The sequence below is a fragment of the Malaclemys terrapin genome, chromosome 7 (assembly GCF_027887155.1).
Source record: "Malaclemys terrapin pileata isolate rMalTer1 chromosome 7, rMalTer1.hap1, whole genome shotgun sequence".
In the NCBI taxonomy this organism is placed as follows: Eukaryota; Metazoa; Chordata; order Testudines; family Emydidae; genus Malaclemys; species Malaclemys terrapin.
The window spans coordinates 33960505-33982579 of NC_071511.1; the positions used below are offsets into that span (position 1 = coordinate 33960505).

The 22075-nt window shown below is 49.4% G+C and overlaps 1 protein-coding gene across 2 annotated transcripts; it reads left to right on the plus strand.

The window, feature by feature from the left end:
• Positions 1 to 598: 598 nt before the first annotated feature.
• Positions 599 to 20242, plus strand: TTC9C (tetratricopeptide repeat domain 9C). 2 transcript variants are annotated; one of them, XM_054035788.1, is made up of 5 exons: positions 599 to 4353; positions 16733 to 16847; positions 18302 to 18557; positions 18949 to 19131; positions 19698 to 20242. In XM_054035788.1, the coding sequence occupies exons 3-5, from the start codon at positions 18320 to 18322 to the stop codon at positions 19790 to 19792; spliced, it is 516 nt and encodes a 171-aa protein (XP_053891763.1). In that variant the 5' UTR covers positions 599 to 4353; positions 16733 to 16847; positions 18302 to 18319; the 3' UTR covers positions 19793 to 20242. The 2 variants fall into 2 exon arrangements, with proteins under 2 accessions (XP_053891763.1, XP_053891762.1); XM_054035787.1 differs by lacking the exons at positions 599 to 4353; positions 16733 to 16847 and adding an exon at positions 17623 to 17766.
• The last annotated feature ends 1833 nt before the right edge of the window (positions 20243 to 22075 follow it).

The window sequence follows — 22075 nt, forward strand, 5'->3', positions numbered from 1 at the left end:
GTGTACCATTGGCTTTGTGGTGCATTTGTCCAGAAATTTTTCCTCAAGGTGTCCCATGAAGAAGTACCCATAGCTGTTCCTATGGTTTGGACAAAGTGTTTGTTGTTGAATGTAAAGTTGTTGTGGGTGAGGATGAAATGGATGAGTTTGGTGATGTGTTTGGGGTGGATATCTGAGTGTTGTCCATTGTCTTGTAGATATTTGAGGTGGGCAGTGATGCCGTCGTGAGGGTTGTCGGTGTACGAAGAGGTAACATCCGTAGTGGCAAGAATAGTATTCTGAGGGTGGTGGTTAATGTTGTGGAGTTTCGGGAAGAAGTTGTCTGTGTCTGGAGGAAACTGGCCCTTTGTACATGGAGTGGTTTGAGGATGGTTTCTGTAAGTCCTAATATTCCTTTAGTAAGAGTGCTATGGCCAGATATGATGGGTCTGCTTGGGTTCCCTTGTTTGTGTCTCTTGGGAAGCATGTAGAAGGTCCTTGGGGTAGGTTTGTGGGGGATGAGGTTGTAGAGCTTCTTTTGAAGTTGTTTGGGGTGTTGTGAGAGGCTACCAGTGTGGTGCTTCTGCTTTCTCCTGTTGATATCACTCGGCTGCGTGCTTGTGTTCCCTCTGTGTGCTGTCCCAGCTCTGCGCAGATAGCTGACACAGCAGACCCGACGAGAATCCCCAATAACCACAGAGTCTACTAAGATACAAAGGCACCTCGGCCAGGTTTATTGCGATCTCGGACACAATTGCAGTTCCCTGTAGGTTTCTGAGCCTCATTCAGGGCATACTACGAGAAAAGTGCCTCTTGGCAAGGACCCGGCTCAGTGGCGGGACTTTCCACTGCCCCCGTGGCCGGACAAAGACACCACCCCAGGGACACATTCTTATATGTGTCGGCCTGTTCCATGTTATCTGTGGAATGTTCCGGTATGGTATGTCATGGTACCATGTTTATACTTTAACTTTGCTAGGTGAATATATATTTATGCAATATCAGCCCTTTCCTTGCCAACTTCTGTGAGCAGGGCCTGCCTCTTGCTCACAGCTTAACTTTGCTTTCTATGCTAGCAAAGCCTTGACCATTACTTTAGTTTGGTTCAGGCCTCATACTGGGCCTTTATTAGGCCTTTACTATGTTGCCTTCACTTACTACATTCCCCCACTTTTTGTCTTTTTAAGGGGAGGATGTTTACCCATCGTCCCGGAAAAGCATAATGCATGGACTGAAGATAACCCAGTGGGCTAAACACTGTGAGGTGGTTACCTTCTTTTATTATTCATACACTTATGCCCCATCCGTCTGTTTAGTCTGCACATTCCCTCGTACGACTGGCAGACAGATTTTATTATCTAATTATTTTTTAGTCCCTTATGGTGGGCCTGGGAATGTTAGGCCCGGGACCATGACTGAGGAATGTAGTATTATGATTGAGCCTTAGAGGCACTCCCAAATAATTAATATATATCAATTATATGGATATTGCATATATATTTGGAGTGTGTATGGGCATATATGTATAGTAGGTATGTGTACATATGACACTACCTTATATGCAAGCATAACCATGTTTTTCCTGTTCAGTGTTGTACTCTGGTACTTTTACTTTGGTAACACAGATAGAAACACACTCCTATTAGGGCAATTCTAGTTATCACTTGTCTTATCATTAGTAGTAGGCTGAGTGTTTTGAAATATTGGGATAGGGATTGTGATAGTATGTTCTACAGTGCTATGTATATGAGAAGTAAAACAGAAATTTGGAGTAGTGACACTACCACTGAGGCCTTTATATAGAAATATATAGTAATTAGTTATTACACAGTACTGTCCATTCATGTTATAGGTTACCCTTACTGCTAGTTGTCACTCTCTGGTTAGCTTCACTGGGCAGGAAATAGAAGTGGTTAACTTCTCTGTTCCATTGGTTGCACGGCTCTGCGATACATCAGTAGTTGACATAGATCCAGTTGTTTCTTATGGATGCTGTCTTCCAGATAACCTACTGAATGGACAGTAACCAATTTATCAAATAGTGCTGTGTCAGGATGTAGTATTGGTACCCAGACACTGAACACGATTGTTTTGAATAACATGTCTTAGTTAGGATGCAGTGTCGCTGACCCAAATTATGACTGGTACTAACAGGCAATTTGTTTACCCAATTTGTCATTACTATGTAACTTTGTTTGTTTACCACATTTTTTTTTTTTTTTTTTTTTGCCTTCATGTTGTTTGCTGCCATTCGTTTGTTGATTTTTACATGTGTGTTGGTTAAACAGTTTAGCAAGGTTATGCATATTGTAAATGTTGTACAGCAATAATACAGTACAGCAATAAGACAACAGTACAGCAGTACAGCAATAATACAGTTGTTTTTACATAGTAACGAAGTTGAAATTAAATGATGGATTATCCTGGTCCAGCTAGTGGTTTTTAGCTGATTGTTAACTTAATTGTCCATATATGGTAGATAGAGGTGTATTTGACCAGTCTCTTATTTATAAAGCACTTCATTTTCCTGTTCTTGATGCTTCGGGGTTTCTTTACTGTATACTGATATCATCTGGTGTCTTCAGGGTGTGATATTTTCTGGTGGTTTTGGTCTGTGGGATGCAACTTAAACAGCTAGTTAGTTAACATAATAAAGGGTTTTTGTTTGTTTTTGTTTTCAGTAACTCAAACTTAATACACAGTTTAACTTAGTTTGTTTACAATGTAATAAGAACAAGGTAATAGGGACCGAGCCTTTTATAACACAAGCTATACTTTTGCAATTGTTGTATAGACATTCATTTTCATTTGAAGTACATTACTAATATTTTTATACGAAATGTAATGCTTAACGGCTAAAATAAATGCTCACAATCTTCTATGAGAAGGTGTATTGCTTTCCCTTGCTGAACAATTTGTTTCAGCAAAGGAGTTAACAGAATTTTTACTAAGCTTTTTAGAGTTAATTTGCTTGTGATACCAATTTCACTTTTGTTAACTGTTTAGATGCACAACTTTAACAATCACTGCTTCCCATTAGCATAACATAACAAAAGCATAAAAAATTAAACCAACTATAAAATTAAATCAAAATAAATTTTAAATACAGTACTTTGAGGGTATTTGAGGGTATACTTTTATGATGCTTTGCTATGTTTGGGAGCCAAAGGTGGAAACCTGTTCAAATTGTTTGGTTAGCTTTATGCATAAATTGTTATTTTAAAACATTTTGGTTATGAGATTCTTATAACTATATTTAAAAGTGCAAACAAGTTTATAAAAAGCCCAAACAAGAAATTAACATTTTGTTGATATTATTTTTACCTTAATGTTAAGGTTTCCCCTTACCTTTTTTCTTTGAATAACAAAATAAAAAAAAAAAATCTTAAAAAACAAAACAAAACTGTGATTGATAAGAGAATATTTTTTGTTTGCAATTGCATTATTTGTTGAGGCAGAAACATATGGAAATATATGTACATATATTTGTAACTGAAACCTTTTTGAACTTTGCACAAAAAATTGGTGCTAATAATGATTATACCCCAACCATGATCTTAAAATAGTGTGGTACCACAGATATATAAATTTTTAAAAGGGTATAAAATTGACTTTTGTTGCAACAAAATAAAAATAATAAAAAATAGTCACGTGACACACACAACATACAACACAAAACAACACCCATGACATACAGGACAAACTTACAATTAACAACAAATGGCGCCAAAATTCTATTCATAACTATACAAAATAAGGCAAACAAAAATAAAAAATAAAAAGGGTTATATTTGAATAAACAAATTATTACTTTATATAAAACTTGTTACATAAATGGTTAAAAATATATTAATCTTTGCCAAATGTATTGTATTAATTTGGTAACAAGGAATTTTGCATTACTTTATATTTAACATTATTTTAAAACTCTGCTACATGGAAATAAAAAAGCCCATGTTTGAGTGGTTAGGATTAGAAGCAGAGTGTGCATTTCTGTTGCTTGGCAACCATATCTTCAAGAAAGTTAGGAATAATTTCAGCTGTTGCATTCCTGAAGGGTTAAAATACTTAATTTACTGGAATTTATTTAAAGTAAAGTTTTTACCTTGTTTTCTTTTTGTTTCTTGTTTTATTCTGTTTTCAATTGCTTTATCTTTTGGAGGTTTCTGTAAAAACTATAACTTTTAACTTTTAAAACAAAAAGAGAGCAGAATTGAGGAGAGGCGGGGGAGAGAGGGTGGGGTTGCAGAGCAATTTAGGAAGGTAGTGAGACCTGAGCCAAGAGAGATTAACTCTATCAAGATATTTGAAAGTACAGGCAGCAGCAGCAAATTTAACAAATTAAGAAAGCATATAAAGGACAAAACTTAACCGGTATGTAAAAATATTTGAGAAAGACAATTCTATTTTCAGATATGAGGGCGGAGTGTGGTTCCGTGGGTCAAAGCAGTTGGGAACCTGCACAGTTAGGAACTGTGCCCCTGTTTTTTATCCTGGCTTTGAGAGGAGAATGGGGGTAGTTACTTGCTCTAGTAAAACTTGAATTTGTTCCCCCAATGTCTGTTGCTTTTGTGTGCATGCCAGATGGATGGCGGGAGTGCCCTTTTTTGCTGCAGTTAACTGGTTTTGGGCAACTCCGTGTGTTAATGCATTAATTCTAGGTGTTAACCCACTTAATTTTGGTTTTTTACTTTGAAATGCTTTTTTATTCACTCCCCTGCGATCGAGTCGCAGCTCCTGTCTCCTAATGTGCTCTGTGAACTGTTCCATATTTTCCTTCATCTGATTTACCAATTCTGTGAAAGTATTATGTGCTGCTCTTTCCCTCTGTGCACTTACTTGTCCCGTTCTGACAGGCACCAGTCTAGGTCTCAGTTTAAGTTTAACTGGAACCTGGCTTTTATCATAAGGTATTGGTTGCAATGCAGTGGACCCCGTTTCATCTTTTAATTTTACTAGGACCACCTTTTTCCACTTCTGTCCCCATTCTTCAGGCACAGGGTAGCTACCTGAAGCCTGCTGTTTACCACCAATATTTATAACAGGGGACGGCACTTTTTGCTTCTGCAGGTTTTCTACAGCTGTTTCCAATTTTTTATTTTCCTGCTTTACTTGCTCGAGCATATCATGAGTTTGGCCCGCCTGTTGCTGTGCTAACAGAGCTTGGGCTCTCCAGTGCTCAACTGCCCGGGTTACCTCTTCTACTCCTCCTGTTTTTTCTGTGACTTGTTTGGCCAGCATTCCAACATGCTGTCTGAGCCGTCTCACTACCAGAGACATGAGTTGCAAAATTCTTGCTTTTTTACTCTTATTACTGTTTCTCAGAGCCTCGGTTTCTACCATCGCTCTACATAAGCCAGTCCATGTTTCCCCACTCTCTTTTTTAAATTCATATGGACCCCCCTTACTGGCAATCCAGCGGGTCCAACAATCATCAAACTCCGTGGGGATCATGAGGGAGGGGATAAGGGGGTTCCCTAGCTCGAGGTTTACTGCCATGTTAGATCGCGATTCCTACCACGGCAGTTTTGCTTACTCACCAGATCAGCGGTCGGGGTCACCAGTGTTGTGAGAGGCTACCAGTGTGGTGCTTCTGCTTTCTCCTGTTGATATCACTCGGCTGCGTGCTTGTGTTCCCTCTGTGTGCTGTCCCAGCTCTGCGCAGATAGCTGACACAGCAGACCCGACGAGAATCCCCAATAACCACAGAGTCTACTAAGATACAAAGGCACCTCGGCCAGGTTTATTGCGATCTCGGACACAATTGCAGTTCCCTGTAGGTTTCTGAGCCTCATTCAGGGCATACTACGAGAAAAGTGCCTCTTGGCAAGGACCCGGCTCAGTGGCGGGACTTTCCACTGCCCCCGTGGCCGGACAAAGACACCACCCCAGGGACACATTCTTATATGTGTCGGCCTGTTCCATGTTATCTGTGGAATGTTCCGGTATGGTATGTCTTGGTACCATGTTTATACTTTAACTTTGCTAGGTGAATATATATTTATGCAATATCAGCCCTTTCCTTGCCAACTTCTGTGAGCAGGGCCTGCCTCTTGCTCACAGCTTAACTTTGCTTTCTATGCTAGCAAAGCCTTGACCATTACTTTAGTTTGGTTCAGGCTTCATACTGGGCCTTTATTAGGCCTTTACTATGTTGCCTTCACTTACTACATGGGGAAGGGTTTGATTATATCCTTACATTCCTGGGTGAATGATAGTGTGGGGACTTGAGTTCTTTATAGTAGGTGGTGCTGGAGAGTTGTCAGTTGGCCTCACTAACATAGTCATCATGGTTGAGGACCACTGTGATGTCCACATTGTCTGCTGCTTTGATTGCTACCTGGTGGCTGGATTTCAGGGACTATATAGTCAGTGTTTTTCCCACGGAAAAGAGGCCCTTGAAGAATTCCACCTGGACTTCAACAATTTCCACCCCACCATCAACCTCAGTCTGGACCAGTTAGGGTGACCAGACAGCAAGTGTGAAAAATCGGGATGGGGGTGGGGGGTAATAGGAGCCTATATAAGAAAAAGACCCCAAAATCGGGATTGTCCCTATAAAATCGGGACATCTGGTCACCCTAGGACCAGTCCACACAAGAGATCCACTTCCTGGACACTACAGTGCAAATAAGTGATGGTCACATAAACACCACCCTATACTGGAAACCTACTGACCGCTATATGTACCTACATGCCTCCAGCTTCCATCCAAGACACATCACGCGATCCATTGTCTACAGCCCTAAGATACAACTGAATTTGCTCCAGCCCCTCAGACAGAGACAAACACCTACAAGATCTCTATCAAGCATTCTTAAAACTACAATACCCACCTGGGGTAGTGAGGAAACAGATTGACAGAGCAAGACTGGTACCCAGAAATCACCTACTACAGGACAGGCCCAACAAGGACAATAACAGAACACCACTGGCCATCACATACAGCCCCCAGCTAAAACCTCTCCAGCACATTATCCACGATCTACAACCTGTCCTGAAAAATGATCCCTCACTCTCACAGACCTTGGGAGGCAGGCCAGTCCTCGCTTACAGACAACCCCCCAACCTGAAGCAAATACTCACCAGCAACTACACACCACACCACAGAAACACCAACCCAGGAACCAATCCCTGTAGCAAACCTCGTTGCCTATTCTGTCCCCATATCTACTCTGGCGGCACCATCAGAGGACCCAACCACATCAGCCACACCATCAAGGGCTCATTCACCTGCACATCTACTAATGTTATAGATGCCATCATGTGCCAGCAATGCCCCTCTGCCATGTACATTGGCCAAACCGGACAGTCCCTCCGCAAAAGAATAAATGGACACAAATCGGACATCAGGAATGGTAACATACAAAAGCCAGTAAGTGAACACTTCAATCTCCCTGGTCATTCTATTATTGATTTAAAAGTCACTATTATTGAACAAAAAAACTTCAGAAACAGACTTCAAAGAGAAACAGCAGAACTAAAATTCATTTGCAAATTTAACACCATTAATTTGGGCTTGAATAGGGACTGGGAGTGGCTGGCTCATTACAGAAGTAGCTTTTCCTCTCCTGGAATTGACACCTCCTCATCTATTATTGGGAGTGGACTACATCCACCCTGATTGAATTGGCCCTGTCAACACTGGTTCTCCACTTGCGAAGGAGCTCCCTTCTCTCCATGTGTCAGTATATAATGCCTGCATCTGTAACTTTCACTCTATGCATCTGAAGAAGTGAGGTTTTTACACACGAAAGCTTATGCCCAAATAAATCTGTTAGTCTTTAAGGTGCCACCAGACTCCTTGTTGTTTTTGTAGATACAGACTAACACGGCTACCCCCTGATACTTGACACCATGCAAGGCACTAAATTTAGCCGTATGGAGTGGAAATCCATCAGCCTCAACAAAAAACTTGCACAGATACAGACAGACATCATCTTCCTCTCCAAATGCAAACAGATGGACATCATACCAAATGGACTGAAGGTAAAAAATCCACTGCAATCGACATACTACACTGACTATGGTGAGAGATTGTGCCACACACTCTCAAAGAAACTGAGGAACCACCTGATCAGCATCCTGTACAGCAGACAGGAGAAGATCAAGAATGAGCTCTCAGAACTGGAGACTCTCATACAATACCAACCTTCCACACAAACTTCCACGTGGCTGGACTTTACAAAAATGAGACAAGCCATTTACAATGCACACTTCACTTCTCTACAGAGGAAAAAGGACAGTAAGCTATCTAAACTCCTATCTGCCACAGGGGGCTACAACAGTGGTACCCTCAACTCATCTAACAATATTGTCAATCTTTCCAACCACACACTTAGCCCAGCAGAAAAGTCTGTCCTATTTTGGGGACTCTCTTTCTGTTCCACCATCCCCACGAACATGATACAGTTCTGCGGTGATCTGGAAGCCTACTTCCGTCGTCTCCGACTCAAGGAATATTTTCAACGCACCACTGAACAGTGCACTGACCCACAGGAACCCTCCTACCAACACTACAAGAAGAAGAACTCTGCGTGGACTCCTCCTGACGGTCGAAATGACAGACTGGACCTCTACATAGAGTGCTTCCGCAGACGTGCACAGGCTGAAATTGTGGACAAACAACATCACTTATCCCATAACCTCAGCCGTACAGAACGCAATGCCATCCACAGCCTCAGAAACAACTCTGATATTATAATCAAAGGGGCTGACAAAGGAGGTGCTGTAGTCATAATGAACAGGTCGGATTCCTGGAGGCTGCCAGGCAACTCTCCAAGACCACATTCTATAGGCCACTATCCTCTGATCCCACTGAGGAATACCAAAAGAAACTACACCATCTGCTCAAGAAATTCCCAGCTACAGTACGGGAACAAATCTACATGGACACCCCCCCCCCCCCAGAACCCCGACCAGGGGTATTCTATCTGCTACCCAAGATCCATAAACCCGGAAACCCTGGACGCCCCATCATCTCAGGCATTGGCACTCTTACAGCAGGATTATCTGGCTATTTGGACTCTCTCCTCAGACCTTATGCTACCAGCACTCCTAGCTATCTTCGAGACACCACCGACTTCCTGAGGAAACTACAATGCATTGATATTCTTCCTGAAAACACCATCCTGGCCACCATGGATGTAGAACCACTTTACACCAATATTCCACATGAGGATGGACTACAAGCTGTCAGGAACAGTATCCCTGATGAGGCCACGGCACACCTGGTGGCTGAGCTTTGTGACTTTGTCCTCACCCACAACCACTTCAGATTTGGGGACAACTTATACCTTCAAGTCAGTGGCACTGCTATGGGTACCCGCATGGTCCCACAGTATGCCAACATTTTTATGGCTGACTTAGAACAACGCTTCCTCAGCTCTCGTCCGCTAGTGCCCCTCCTCTACTTGCGCTACATTGATGACATCTTCATCATATGGACCCACGGAAAGGAGGCCCTTGAAGAATTCCACCTGGACTTCAACAATTTCCACCCCCCCATCAACCTCAGCCTGGACCAGTCCACACAAGAGATTTACTTCCTGGACACTACAGTGCAAATAAGTGATGGTCACATAAACACCACCCTATACTGGAAACCTACTGACTGCTATACGTACCTACATGCCTCCATCCAAGACACATCATGCGATCCATTGTCTACAGCCAAGCCCTAAGGGTACGTCTTCACTACCCGCCGTATCGGTGGGTAGCAATCGATTTATCCAGGATTGATATATCGCGTCTCGTTAAGACGCGATATATCGATCCCCGAACGCGCTCACCGTTGACTCCGGAACTCCACCAGAGCGAGCGGCGGTAGCGCAGTCGACGGGGGAGCCGCAGCCGTCGATCCCGTGCCGTGTGGACCCCAGGTAATTCGATCCAAGATACTTCAACTTCAGCTACGCTATTCACATAGCTGAAGTTGCATATCTTAGATCGATTTCCCCCCCCTAATGTAGACCAGCCCTTAGATACAACTGAATTTGCTCCAACCCCTCAGACAGAGACAAACACCTACAAGATCTCTATCAAGCATATTAACATATTACTTCATTTCACAAGGAGAACTGTAATAGAAAATTATATTTTAGTGCAACACAGCTGAGTTCATGTCATGGCAGATCCTTCACTTCTGAAATGTTCTGATTGTTGAGTTCTGATTATGATCTTGTCTGGGGTAGCACCTGGAGGCCTAGCTGCTGAACAGACTTATACTTTAGATTGCGAGCTCTTTGGGGTAGGGACTGTCTCTTTGTTCTGTGTTTGCAGTGCCTAGTACAATGGGATCCTGGTCCACAGAAGCCCTGAGCGTGGTGGCGGGGAGATTGGGGGAGCCTGGTATGGGAGAAGGTGGACACAAAGTCCCTGACATGGGGGGAAAGGTTGGAATGGGAGGAATAGGGGCACACAGAGAACCCCTTACATGAGAGGGAAAATGGGGACCCTGCTATGGGAGGAGGGGGGTATGGAGAGCATGCAGAACCCTTGGCAGGGGGGAAAATGGATGAGTTGCACAGGGTTCTTGCAATTGAGGGATATACAAAGGTGTCACAAAGGGAGCTTGTGAGGGAATGGAGGGGTGCAAGAAGCCCCTGGTGTGTACAATGAACTTGGCCTACACAACTACAGATGGGGTGACCCCCGGTACATAATAGGGTAACATAGAGACTGTCCCTGCCTCCCGGAGTTTACAATCTAAACAAACCCTTGGCTGCTGAACTGTAATGTTGAATTAATAACATTAGTCCAGTGTTTCTCAAACTTCATTGCACTACGACCCCCTTCTGACAACAAAACTACTACATGCCTCCATGCCCTGTGTTACTCTAGAATCAGGGACGGCATTAGGGGGTGGCAAGCAGGGCAATTGCCTAGGGCCGCATGAAGCTAAGTTTCTCGGGCTTCAGCTTCAGCCTCAGGCAGCAGGGCTTGGGCTTGGGCTTTCTGCCCTGAGCCCCAGCAAGTCTAACGCCGGCCCTGGTGACCCCAATTAAAACAAACTTACGACCTATTTTGGGGTCGTGACCCACAGTTTGACAACTGCTGCACTAGTCTTTTCAGGAAGCTTGTAAATTCCTCAAACACACCCTTTGGGCGTCTCCACCTCCCAGCATACGTAGCAATGGCCACACTGGTTCTGTTTAGTTCACTGTGCTGTTTCCACCAGAGCTCAGTAGCTTTAGAGAAGGGTGTAAAAATCCCACGGATGACTGTGTAGTAAAAAGCACAGGAGAGTGATTTCTTTCCAGTACCTGTCACTTTGACCTGGCCTATACTTAAAACTTATATTGGGCAGAGCTATGTCTGTCAGGATGTGAACAGCCCCCAGCCAAGCTGACACAGCTTTGCTGACAAACCCCCTGGTATAGGTGCAGCTATGTTGAGAACAGAGGGCTTCTGCTGGCATAGCTAACATCATTGGGGGTGAGGGTCCTACTACACCAATGGAAAAACTCTTTCTGTCAGTCTAGGCTGCGTCCACACTGGCATAGCTATCCCAACATAGGCGCTGTAGTGTTGACTAGCCTTCATATCTGCTCTCTGTCCTGAAATAAGAGACTTTGGGCATGGCTACACTTGCGTGTTAGAGCACATTAAAGCAGCCCTGTGCGCTCTAACTCACGATGCGTCCACACTGGCAAGGCATGTAGAGCGCTCTGACTCCGCAGCTAGAGCGCTCCTGGTAATTCACTTCGGTGAGTGGAATAACGTTTGATGTGCTCCTGCTGGAGCGCCGCAGTGCCAGTGTGGATGCCCTGGTCTGTTAATGCGCTCTGATCAGCCTCCAGAACTGTCCCACAATGCCTGTTCTAGCCACTCTGTTAATCACTTTGAACTCTACTGCCCTGCCCTCAGGTGACCAACCGTCAGACCCGCCCTTTAAATTCTCTGGGAATTTTGAAAATCCCCTTCCTGTTTGCACAGCCAGGCATGGAGTGCCCTCAGCGAATCTTTCCAGGTGACCATGCCTCCACGCGCCAGGCGATCCCCAGTATGGAGCAATGGTGAGGTGCTGGACCTCATCAGTGTTTGGGGGGAGGAAGCTGTCCGGTCCCACCTGCACTCCAGCCGTAGGAATTACAATACCTTCAGGCAGATATCAAGGGACATGATGGAAAGGGGCCATGACCGGGACGCACTGCAGTGCAGGGTTAAAGTGAAGGAGCTGTGGAATGCCTACCGCAAAGCCTGTGAGGCAAACCACCGCTCCTCCAGTGCTGCCCTCCGACCTGACATTTCTACAAAGAGCAGGACACGATACTGGGGGTGACCCCACCTCCATTCCGAGTACCACCATGGACACTTCAAAGCCCAGTTCAACAAGGGAAGAGGAGGAGGAGGAAAGCAGCAGCGAGGGTGCTGAGGAGGAGGAAGACACCTAGGGATGCCAGCATCCCTAGATACATGCAGCCAGGAGTTGTTCTCAACCCAGGAGGAAGGTAGCCAGTCGCGGCGGCCAGTGCTTGGGGAAGGACAAACACCAGAGGAGGTGCCCGGTAAGCCGCTTTTATTTTGGGAAGGAAGTTATTCAGTGCGGGCTCTTGGGGTTAGGAGGGTTAAGGCTGCATGCATGCCTAGATGCGGAATAGGGCATTGATGTGCTCTCTCACATCGCGGTAATCGGCCTCCGTGATCTCTTCAAAGGTCTCATCCAGAACTTGGGCAATGTGCTTGTGCAGGTTACTTGGGAGAGCCGAGCCACTGTGGTCCTTGTCCCAGTGAGGCTAACATGTCCGCACCACTGTGCTGTGAGGGGAGGGGGGGGACCATTGCTGCACACAGGCAAGCTGCATATGGGCCAGGGCGGAAGCTGCACTGTAGTAGAAGACGCTCCCTTCCTTCCCAGGTCACCCTCAGCAGCGAGATATTTTCCATTTCCCTGTGGAAAATGTGGGGACAGTGTTCAATATAGGGGGCCCCTGCAGCTGTTGGCTCTCCCCAAGGCACAGAAACCCAGAGGACAGTACGGCCGTGAAACAATCAGTCCTCCTTGACCCTGTGCTTACTCACCATTTTGGGGCTCCCATGGGTTATGTCTGCTTGCTTTGCGATGGGCAAATGATGCTATTGTGTAGACTGTGCTGACCCTTAAGTATGGGGGAATCATTGCTCTGTCTGGTGTGAACAAAGCTGCCTCTGTTAAGTGTTGCATTTTGCTTTTACAGATGCAACCTTGAGATCTCAGCCGTCCATGTTATCACCGGCTGAAAGACTCCAAAGAATTAGGAAGAGGCCACGTAGAAGCAAAGAAGACATGCTGCATGAAGTCATGCAGCAGTCCCTTAACGAGAATCTAAAAGCGCAGGAGTGGAGGGAGAGTGCAAGGAGGATCCACCAGCAGAATAAGAAGCACCAGCACAAAAGCGCGGAGCTCCGCCAGCAAAACACGGATCGATTGATAAGCACCATGGAGCGCCAAGCATACTCAATCCGGGTGCTTGTAGCCATGCAGGCGGAGCACTACCGCGCCCACCCCCCCCGCAGCCCTTGTCCCAAAACTCTTTCCCTTGTGCCCTCATGTCACCTCCAACCCACTTTCCCCAACATCCAGGTTCTTATCGCCACCAGCTGCTTCCAACACCTGTAGCTTCACCACCCAGCCCTGAAAACTACGACCCTTACCCTCTGCACTCAACTCCCATCACCATGCAGTATAGCCATCCTGACGTGCAGCACTCATTGCACAGCACTCCAGACAGAAAGGCTGAGTATGATAACAGGACATATGCAAATCTGTGATTGTACCATTCCCCACCTCACCCCCTTGTCCTTTCTGTTTCCCAAGCAGTTGTGTTTCTTTTCAATAAATGCATTTTCTTTTCAATAAATGGATTTTTTGGCTTTGAAAACATTCTTTATTATTGCATAAAGTAAAATATACCTTAGCCCAGGAAAGCAACAGGCACTGCAAGTCAGCGTAGCGAACACAGATTCCTACTAACAATGGAACCACTGCACTTCACTCCCGTGCAGGGCATCAAACATTACATCAAATTGCTCCCTCAAGGCATCCCTAATCCTTGCAGCCCTGCACTGGGCCCCTCTAATAGCCCTGCTCTCTGGCTGTTCAAATTCAGCCTCCAGGTGTTGACCCTCCGAGTTCCATGCCTGAGTGAATCTTTCACCCTTCCCTTCACAAATGTTATGGAGGGTACAGCACACGGATATAACCGCAGGGATACTGTTATCAGCCAGGTCCAACTTCCCATACAGAGAGCGCCAGCGACCTTTAAATGGCCAAAAACACACGCCGCAGTCATTCTGCATCGGCTCAGCCTGTTGTTGAACCGTTCCTTGCTGCTGTCAAGGCTCCTTGTGTAGGGTTTCATGAGCCACGGCATTAAAGGGTAAGTGGGGTCTCCTAGGATCACAATGGGCATTTCAACTTCTCCTACAATGATCTTCTGGTCTGGGGAAAAAAGTCCCGGCTTGCAGCTTCCTGAACAGGCCAGTGTTCCGAATGATGCATGCATCATGCACTTTTCCAGGCCAGCCTGCGTTAATGTCAATGAAATGCCCACGGTGATCCACAAGCACCTGGAGAACCATAGAGAAATACCCCTTCCAATTAACGTACTTGGAGGCTAGGTGGGCTGGTGCCAGAATTGGAATATGCGTGCCATCTATCGCCCCTCCACAGTTAGGGAAACCCATTTGTGCAAAGCCAGCAACAATGTCATGCACGTTACCCAGAGTCAAAGCTCTTCTGAGCAGGATGCGATTAATGGCCCTGCAAACTTGCATCAACATGATTCCAACGGTCGACTTTCCCACTCCAAACTGGTTAGCGACCGATCAATAGCTGTCTAGAGTTGCCAGCTTCCAGATTGCAATAGCCACCCGCTTCTCCACTGTCAGGGCAGCTCTCAATCTTGTGTCCTTGTGCCGCAGGATTAGGGCGGGCTCCTCACACAGTTCCATGAAAGTGGCTTTTCTCATCCGAAAGTTCTGTAGCCACTGCTCATCATCCCAGACTTGCACGATGATGTGATCCCACCACTCAGTGCTTGTTTCTCGAGCTCAAAAGCGGCGTTCCAGGGTGGTAAGCATGTCGGTGAATGCCACAAGCAATCTCGTATTGTATGCATTACTCGAGTCTATATCATCGTTGGAGTCCTCACTGTCAGTTTGGATCTTCAGGAGTAGCTCGACTGCCAAACGTGAAGTGCTGGCGAGACTAGTCAGCATATTCCTCAGCAGTTCGGGCTCCATTCCCGCAGACCGAAAGGGAAAACAGAGCGTGCAGTACAAACAGGGCTGGCTCCAGATTTTTTGCTGCCCCAAGCAAAAAAAAAAAAAAAAAAAAAGGGGGGCCGGAGTGCCGCCACTGAGGGAGGGGAAGTGCCCGGCCGGCAGCTGGGGTCCGGAGGCAAGGGGGCTGCCTGAAGCCCATAGCGCTCGGGCAGCTCAGCTCTTAAACAGAGCCGAAGAGTCAGGGGAGGAGCAGAGCCGCTGCGGGAGGGGAAGTGCCTGGCCGGCATTTTCCCAGACATGTTCGTCTTTTTGGCAGTTCCACCCGGACTGGGGTTTGAGTGCCGAAAAGCCGGACATGTCTGGGAAAAAACGGACGTATGGTAACCCTAATTGCTGGGATGCGAACCGATGCATCACAGGGCATTGGGACAGGACCCAGAATGCCCCACCCTCTTCCCACAAGCCACAGCGCCAGAATGGGAAGAGGTGCTCTGTGGGATAGCTGCCCATAATGCACTGCTCTCAATGCCGCTGCAAGTGCCACAAATGTGACCATGCTTGCAGCTGTCAGTGTGGACAGACTGCAGCGCTTTCCCTACTGCGCTCTCTGAAGACTGGTTTAACTCAAAGCGCTCTACATCTGCAAGTGTAGCCATGCCCTTTATCTCCTTTTTGGATGTTGATCCTAATAAAACCACCTATGCTCTTATTCATACAAGTATATCTTTCTTACAATAATACTTAGCACTTTTCATCAGTAGTCCTCAAAGCACATTTCAAAGGAGATCAGTATCACTATCCCCATTTTACAGCTATGGGAATTGAGGCACAGAGAAGGAAAGTGGCTTACCCCAGGTAACCAACACCAGCCAGTGAGAGAGCCAGGAATAAAACCCAAGTTGCTCAAGTCCCAGGCAAGTGCTCTATCCACTAGGCCACATCACTAATATAATGTAGCATGGAGTTCCTTAGGTTAACTATACATTGCATTTAAAAAAAAATCTCCCTTTGTATCATTTATAAATGTGTTGCCTTTTAATTTCATGAGGCAACTCCCTGTCTTTGGATCATACACAAAGGTAAAAGAATATTATCTGTGCCATTAATTACTTAATATACCTCTAGCAGTTCACTTCGGGCTTGTCTTCACCCTTTAGTGAAGACGCTAGTACGCTGATGGGAGAAGTGGACATAGTTAATCCACCTCCCTGAGAGGCAGTAGCTATGTCAAGGGGGGAAGCTTTCCCGTTGACGTAGAGCTGTCTACACCAGAGGTTAGGATGGCATGGATTTTTCACATACCCCTGAGCAACATAATTATACTGATATAGGTCTGTAGCGTAGACCTGGCCTTCTTATTCGTCTCCTCTCTAAACGTCCCTACAGAAATTTCTGCACATCCCTAATAATTACTGTTTTATTTCCATTCTCTGGACATTTTCTGTTTCTGCTCTCTTTGGGGATGGGGATGATCAGAAATGAGCACACTATTCCAGAGAAGTTCCTGCCAGTCATTACAATACAGTATCATTCTCTATTTATTTAGATTCACAAAGCTCTCTGTATGGACAATCCCTTAGGTGGAGTCAGTATACCATAGAAGAGAAGACAGCTGTTCCTGCCTCCACACATCAACTAACAGAAGTTTTGCCCCCAAAACGGTGAATGCCAGAGATTCCATGAAGCCTACTAGGGACTTTGCTACTGCTATTGATTTTACCTGGAAGGTGCTCAGATACCAGGGTGATGGGCAGCTGTATAAAACGGACAGATGGCTGGATAGAGGGACAGATATGTATGGGGATGGAGCATAGATCATTTAATCCAAAACTTCTCCAACCCACAGCCTTCCCCAAACACCTGGGGGTGGAAACGGTCTTTGTTGCATCCCCAGAAGGTCACTCCGTGCCGGTGGAGGGGGACCAGGGGCAGGGTAGAGCACTCTAAGTTGAGGCGCCCTGCCAGCAGCCCCCCCTGCCAGTCCGTAGTCAAGGGGCCCCAGTCCGTGCGCCTCCTCTTACAACTCGGCCAGAGATCCCAGAACACCCTCCTTGGAGGTTGGCAGTAGGGGGTACACCCAGAGTCACAGCCCTTCTGCACGCTCCCCGCTGGGATGAGGTGCCTGCTCGTGGCACAGGAGTCCCGCAGCCCTTGCACCAGTGGAGTCGCTCCTGGCGTTTGGGGCGGCGGCTCCCTGCAGGCAAAGGCTGCGGTCTGCCTGACTCCCCACCGCGGGATGTGAGCGCCCCCGAGCGGCTGAGGCCGGACAGCGTCACAGTGCAGGAGCGGGAGAGACTGGGGGAGCCTCGCCCCAGCACGCCCAAGGCAGCCCCCGGCCATGGCACCAGCCAGCCCCGCCCAGCTCTTGGGGCAGAGAAGGCTGCTGCCAGGGGCCTGGCTCCCTGGCCCTGCGCGGTGCCCAGTCACATGGTGTCTGATCTCCCTGCCCAGCGCGGCCGGTCGCGCTTCCTGGGCCGGGCAGGAAGCAGCATGGAGCTCGGCCGCGGCTGCTGAGAGAGGCGGCATCGGATTGGACTCTGCGTCCGGGGCCCCGGAGCGGCTGCCCGGATGGCTGCGCAGGTACCAGCCGCAGCGCGGCCCTTGCCCCGAGACAGGACGCGGAGTCCCGCAGCCCTTCCATAGCTCCGTGCCCCATGTGGTGCTGCGCCCCCCAAACGGTGCAGCTCCATGCACCCCCCTCGAGCACCGAGCCCCTTCTCCAACAGCCCCCTTCTATTACACTGAGCCCTACACCATGCACCCTCCCTATAGCTCTAAGCCCCATGCATCCCCCTAGCTGGCAGCAAACCCTGTGCCCTCCCTATAGAGCAGAGTCCTGGACTGAGGAGGACAGGAGAGGGCCCCTCCCCATGGAGTTGAGCCCTACTTATTACCTGTGATCATTAAACACCCCAGGGCACTGGACACTTGGCCTTGCTTTCCTGGGAGACCCTGGCCCACGCACACCTCCTCCGTGCGGTGTACGGTTCTAGCTGCTCCCCCTCCCAAGAGCCAGGTACATGGAGAGGATGTGGTGTTTGGGCAGGTGGGTCAGTTTGGGAAGACCCGATGTCTCCTGGGAAGAGTCTGTTTGCAACTGCATCTCTCTGTGCAGGGCTCTTCAGGGGAGGCCATGGACCAGCGGCTCCAGCAGGCCCAGAGATTCAAAGAGGACGGGAACCGGTGCTACAAGGAGGGGCGCTTCAGAGATGCCGTGAGCCGCTACCACCGGGCACTGCTGCAGTTGCGAGGGCTGGACCCCAGTGTACCCTCTCCCCTGCAGGCCTTCGGGCGCGAGCAGCCGCCAGTGACACCTGAACAGGAGAGGGCACTGCACGGCACCCAGACCGACTGCTACAACAACCTGGCTGGTGAGGGATGGAGGGTGGCTGCTTTCTTGTGACATCACCACTGTGTCCCCCACGGGTGTCCCAGCTCCCCAGTGACATCGCAGTGCACCCTCCCCCTTCGTGACACCCTGCCGTGCACCCTCCCCCACCATGCCCTGCTTGTGGGCTCCTTCATCCTCTGGTTGGCACTGCCACCACCCCACCCCCCATGGGCTATTCAGCCCCCTGGGTGCCACATCCACCGCCATCTCCCTCCACGCCATGAGCCACTTGAGCCGTGGATCTGCCACCACCATTTCCATCTGTGCGTGCCAGTCTCGTGGTAGTGATGCCACTGTGCTGTTACAGCAGTGACACTCCCTGCCCCCTTGCTCCATCTCACTGGTGCTGTTCCTTCCACCCCCCCCCCCAGCCTGCTTGCTCCACATGGAGCCAGTGAACTATGAGCGGGTGAAGGAGTACAGCCTCAAGGTGTTGGAGAGGCAGCCTGAGAACCCCAAGGCCCTGTACCGCGCTGGCGTGGCCGCCTACCACCTGCGGGACTATGACCAGGCCCGGCACTATCTCATGGCGGCCTCATGCAGCCAGCCCCGAGGTGAGAGCTGGGGCAGGGTTGCTCATGGAGTGGGGGTGACTGGGCGGGTCACCCTTGATTGGGAAGAATCAGGGCCCTGTCTCCACGCAGCGGGGAGCTGTCCTGCTGCACCCCATCCCGAGGGTGACCCCAAGCCGAAGGGCAGTGGGGGAAGGGGCAGCAGGACAGCTACCCAGCTACAACAGCACTGGTGGCAGACACCTCTCGGGGCTAGGCAGCAGGGACATTTCTTGGGGGCAGGGGACAGCTGTCGTCTGCAGTAGCATTGGCAGCAGGTAAACGTCTGGGCGTGAGGAGAGCGTAGTGGTGATATATCTGTGGGTGGGCAGGGTGGACACCTCTGGGGCAGGGAGCAGCTCTTCAGCTGCATGGGCATTAGCAGCAGGTGCCTGGCTTTGTGCTGGCGGAGGATGCTGGCGTAGGGAGTACTGGGAGTTAGATCAGGGCACACGAGGAGGCTAGCTTAACACTTCAAATTGTGGGAACAGGGCGTAAGGGGAGGGGATGAGTTTGGGCATTCAGCTCACGCCTTGGCCTGTTCTGTCTTTCTCCTCTACTCCATGGAGACGCCAACGTCAAGCGGTACCTGCAGCTGACAGAGTCCCAGCTCAGCACCTACCACCAGAAGGAGAAGCAGCTCTACATGGGGATGTTCAGCTAGCGAAATCAAGGCTCCCCCAACCAGATACCACCAGGGCCACATGGATGCACCCCCCTTTCCTGGACAGAACTCCAGGGCCACGTGGATGCACTCCCCTTTCCTGGACAGACTGCCAGGCCACAGGGACACCCCCACTGACATAACACCAGGGTAACGGGGATATGTCTGGCTTTCCATTGATGGCCTAGGACCCATAAGGTCACTTGGGACCTGGATTGCTAGAGAGGAAACCCCAGGCTGGTGGCTAGGACCTGCTTGGACTACTCCCCTTTCTCTTGTCTGAGGACCAGTGTCCTCTCTGTTGCTCCCAAGGGCCTGGGCATTCCCAGAGTCACAACTGCACAGGCTCAACCACCCCATGGTTGTGGGGCCACAGACAGGGAACGTGGGCTGGATCATTAGCTGTGTCACCCTGCTGGCCCTCTTCATAAAGTGACCTGTCTCCCTGCACTGTGTGTGTGTCTGTCCCTTCCCTGCCTGGGCTCTCCTTCAGAGGGAGCACTTGGGGAGCAGGGGGCTGTTTCAGGGACGTTAACCCCCTGCTCTGCTGCTATTGGTCTCATTTCCATAGTGATCGTAGCTGGGTCATTTTTATCGTAAGGCGTCTGAGCTGAGCCTGGCATCCTGAGCCACATGACCTCCCCCCACCTGGGACCCTGGCCCCCTCTGGCCCTTACAAGTAATTTCCACTTTCCTCACCCTGTCTGCAGCCAGCTGCCTGCAGCACTGGGGCTCATGCAGTGACTGCATGCTTTACGCACGCTGCAGGGGGGCCTGGATTAGACTGGGACTGTGCAGGGAGGTGGCTTATCCCATTGACAGGGCACACGCTGCACTGGTGCCTGCTCTGTGCCCCCCACTGCAGAGGTGCATCATACCCTTCCCACGCTATGCTCCCGAGGCCCCAACGACAGCTGTTCAGATAGAAATGAGGGGTGGGGGCAGCCAGGGCCGGCTCCAGGCACCAGCATTCCAAGCAGGTGCTTGGGGCGGCAGTCCGTGTGTTTTTGCCGCCCCAAGCAGCGCGCCAAATTGCCGCCGCAGACATTGGGGGCAGTCCGTGTGCCGTTAGGGCGGCAGGCACGTTTCCGTGGCGGCGGCAACAATCTGGCGGCAGCTTCTATGTTCAGCTGCTTGCGGCAGCAATTCGGCAGCTTCTGTCTCCCAGCTGAAGACAGAAGCTGTCGCCGAATTGCCGCCAGCACGTTGTGCCGCCCTAACAGCACACTGACTGCCCCCACGCTGCTTGGCGTGGCAAAAACAGTAGAGCCGGCCCTGGGGGCAGCTGCATTTCAGGTTCTGACATTTTGGCTGCTCATAGCAGAGCTGGGCCTGGAGCCTACACTGTCTGGCTCATTCCAAGCAGCCAGGTGGGAGATCTGCTCTGCGGGGCTCATGGCTTCTTTCCCAAGGGCTCGGTTTTGTCAGGTCCTGCAACAAGCCTGACTCCTCCTCCCCTAGCCCTCCCATCCTAGCAAACATCCTTCATTCCTGCCATCCACACGCCCTGGCTCCTCCCTGCTGCTTAAGCAAACAGCTCCCCCCAGGCTGCCGACAGCTGGGAAATGGGACTGTTGATTCTTCTCAGCTCCCCCCTTGCTCTTGTCCCTCCTCTCCCTGCAATGTGCAAACACCAAGTCACCAGCAAACTGCTGGTGCTGCCCCAGCTTCTCAGCCCCAGGGCCCAGGCTAAAGAGTACTAAGGTGAGGCCAGTGCATGGCGTTGCTCCATCCTAGAGGGTGACCCCCAACCACCTCTGTCCTGTCCTGAGAGCTGGGCTTAGCCTCCTCCACTAGCGTGCCTGGTGCAGCAGCCCCTCCGCCTGGCCTGCTGGATTCAGCCCCAGAGGGCAGAGGGGCAGGAGGGAAGATCCAGGGATCCACTCCAGGTAGGAAGTGCAGGTTTCTCAGGTGACAAGCTGATCCAACCCAGCCAGGAGCAGGGACCTGCTCCACCACCCCGCGTCTTGGCATCTGCCCCAGGGAGATAAGAGCACAGGGATGTGAGGCTGTGACTGGGGTCATGGCCAGGTAATGTGAAGCCAGGGCCCCGGGCTCCCAGGGGCTAGATAAAGCTGTGGGATTGCCTGACAAGGATCGCTAGGAACTACAGGAAGATTGTTGTGTTTTGTTTTAAACAAGGCCAGGATCGGGGGCTGGGGCAGAAGAGGGGACAGGAGCAGGGGCTGGGGTGGGAACGGGGGCAGAATGGGTCCAAGGTCCCTGGCAGCCAAGCTACGGGGGCACGGCCTCTCTTGATCAGGGTTTGGGGCCAAGGGGGCC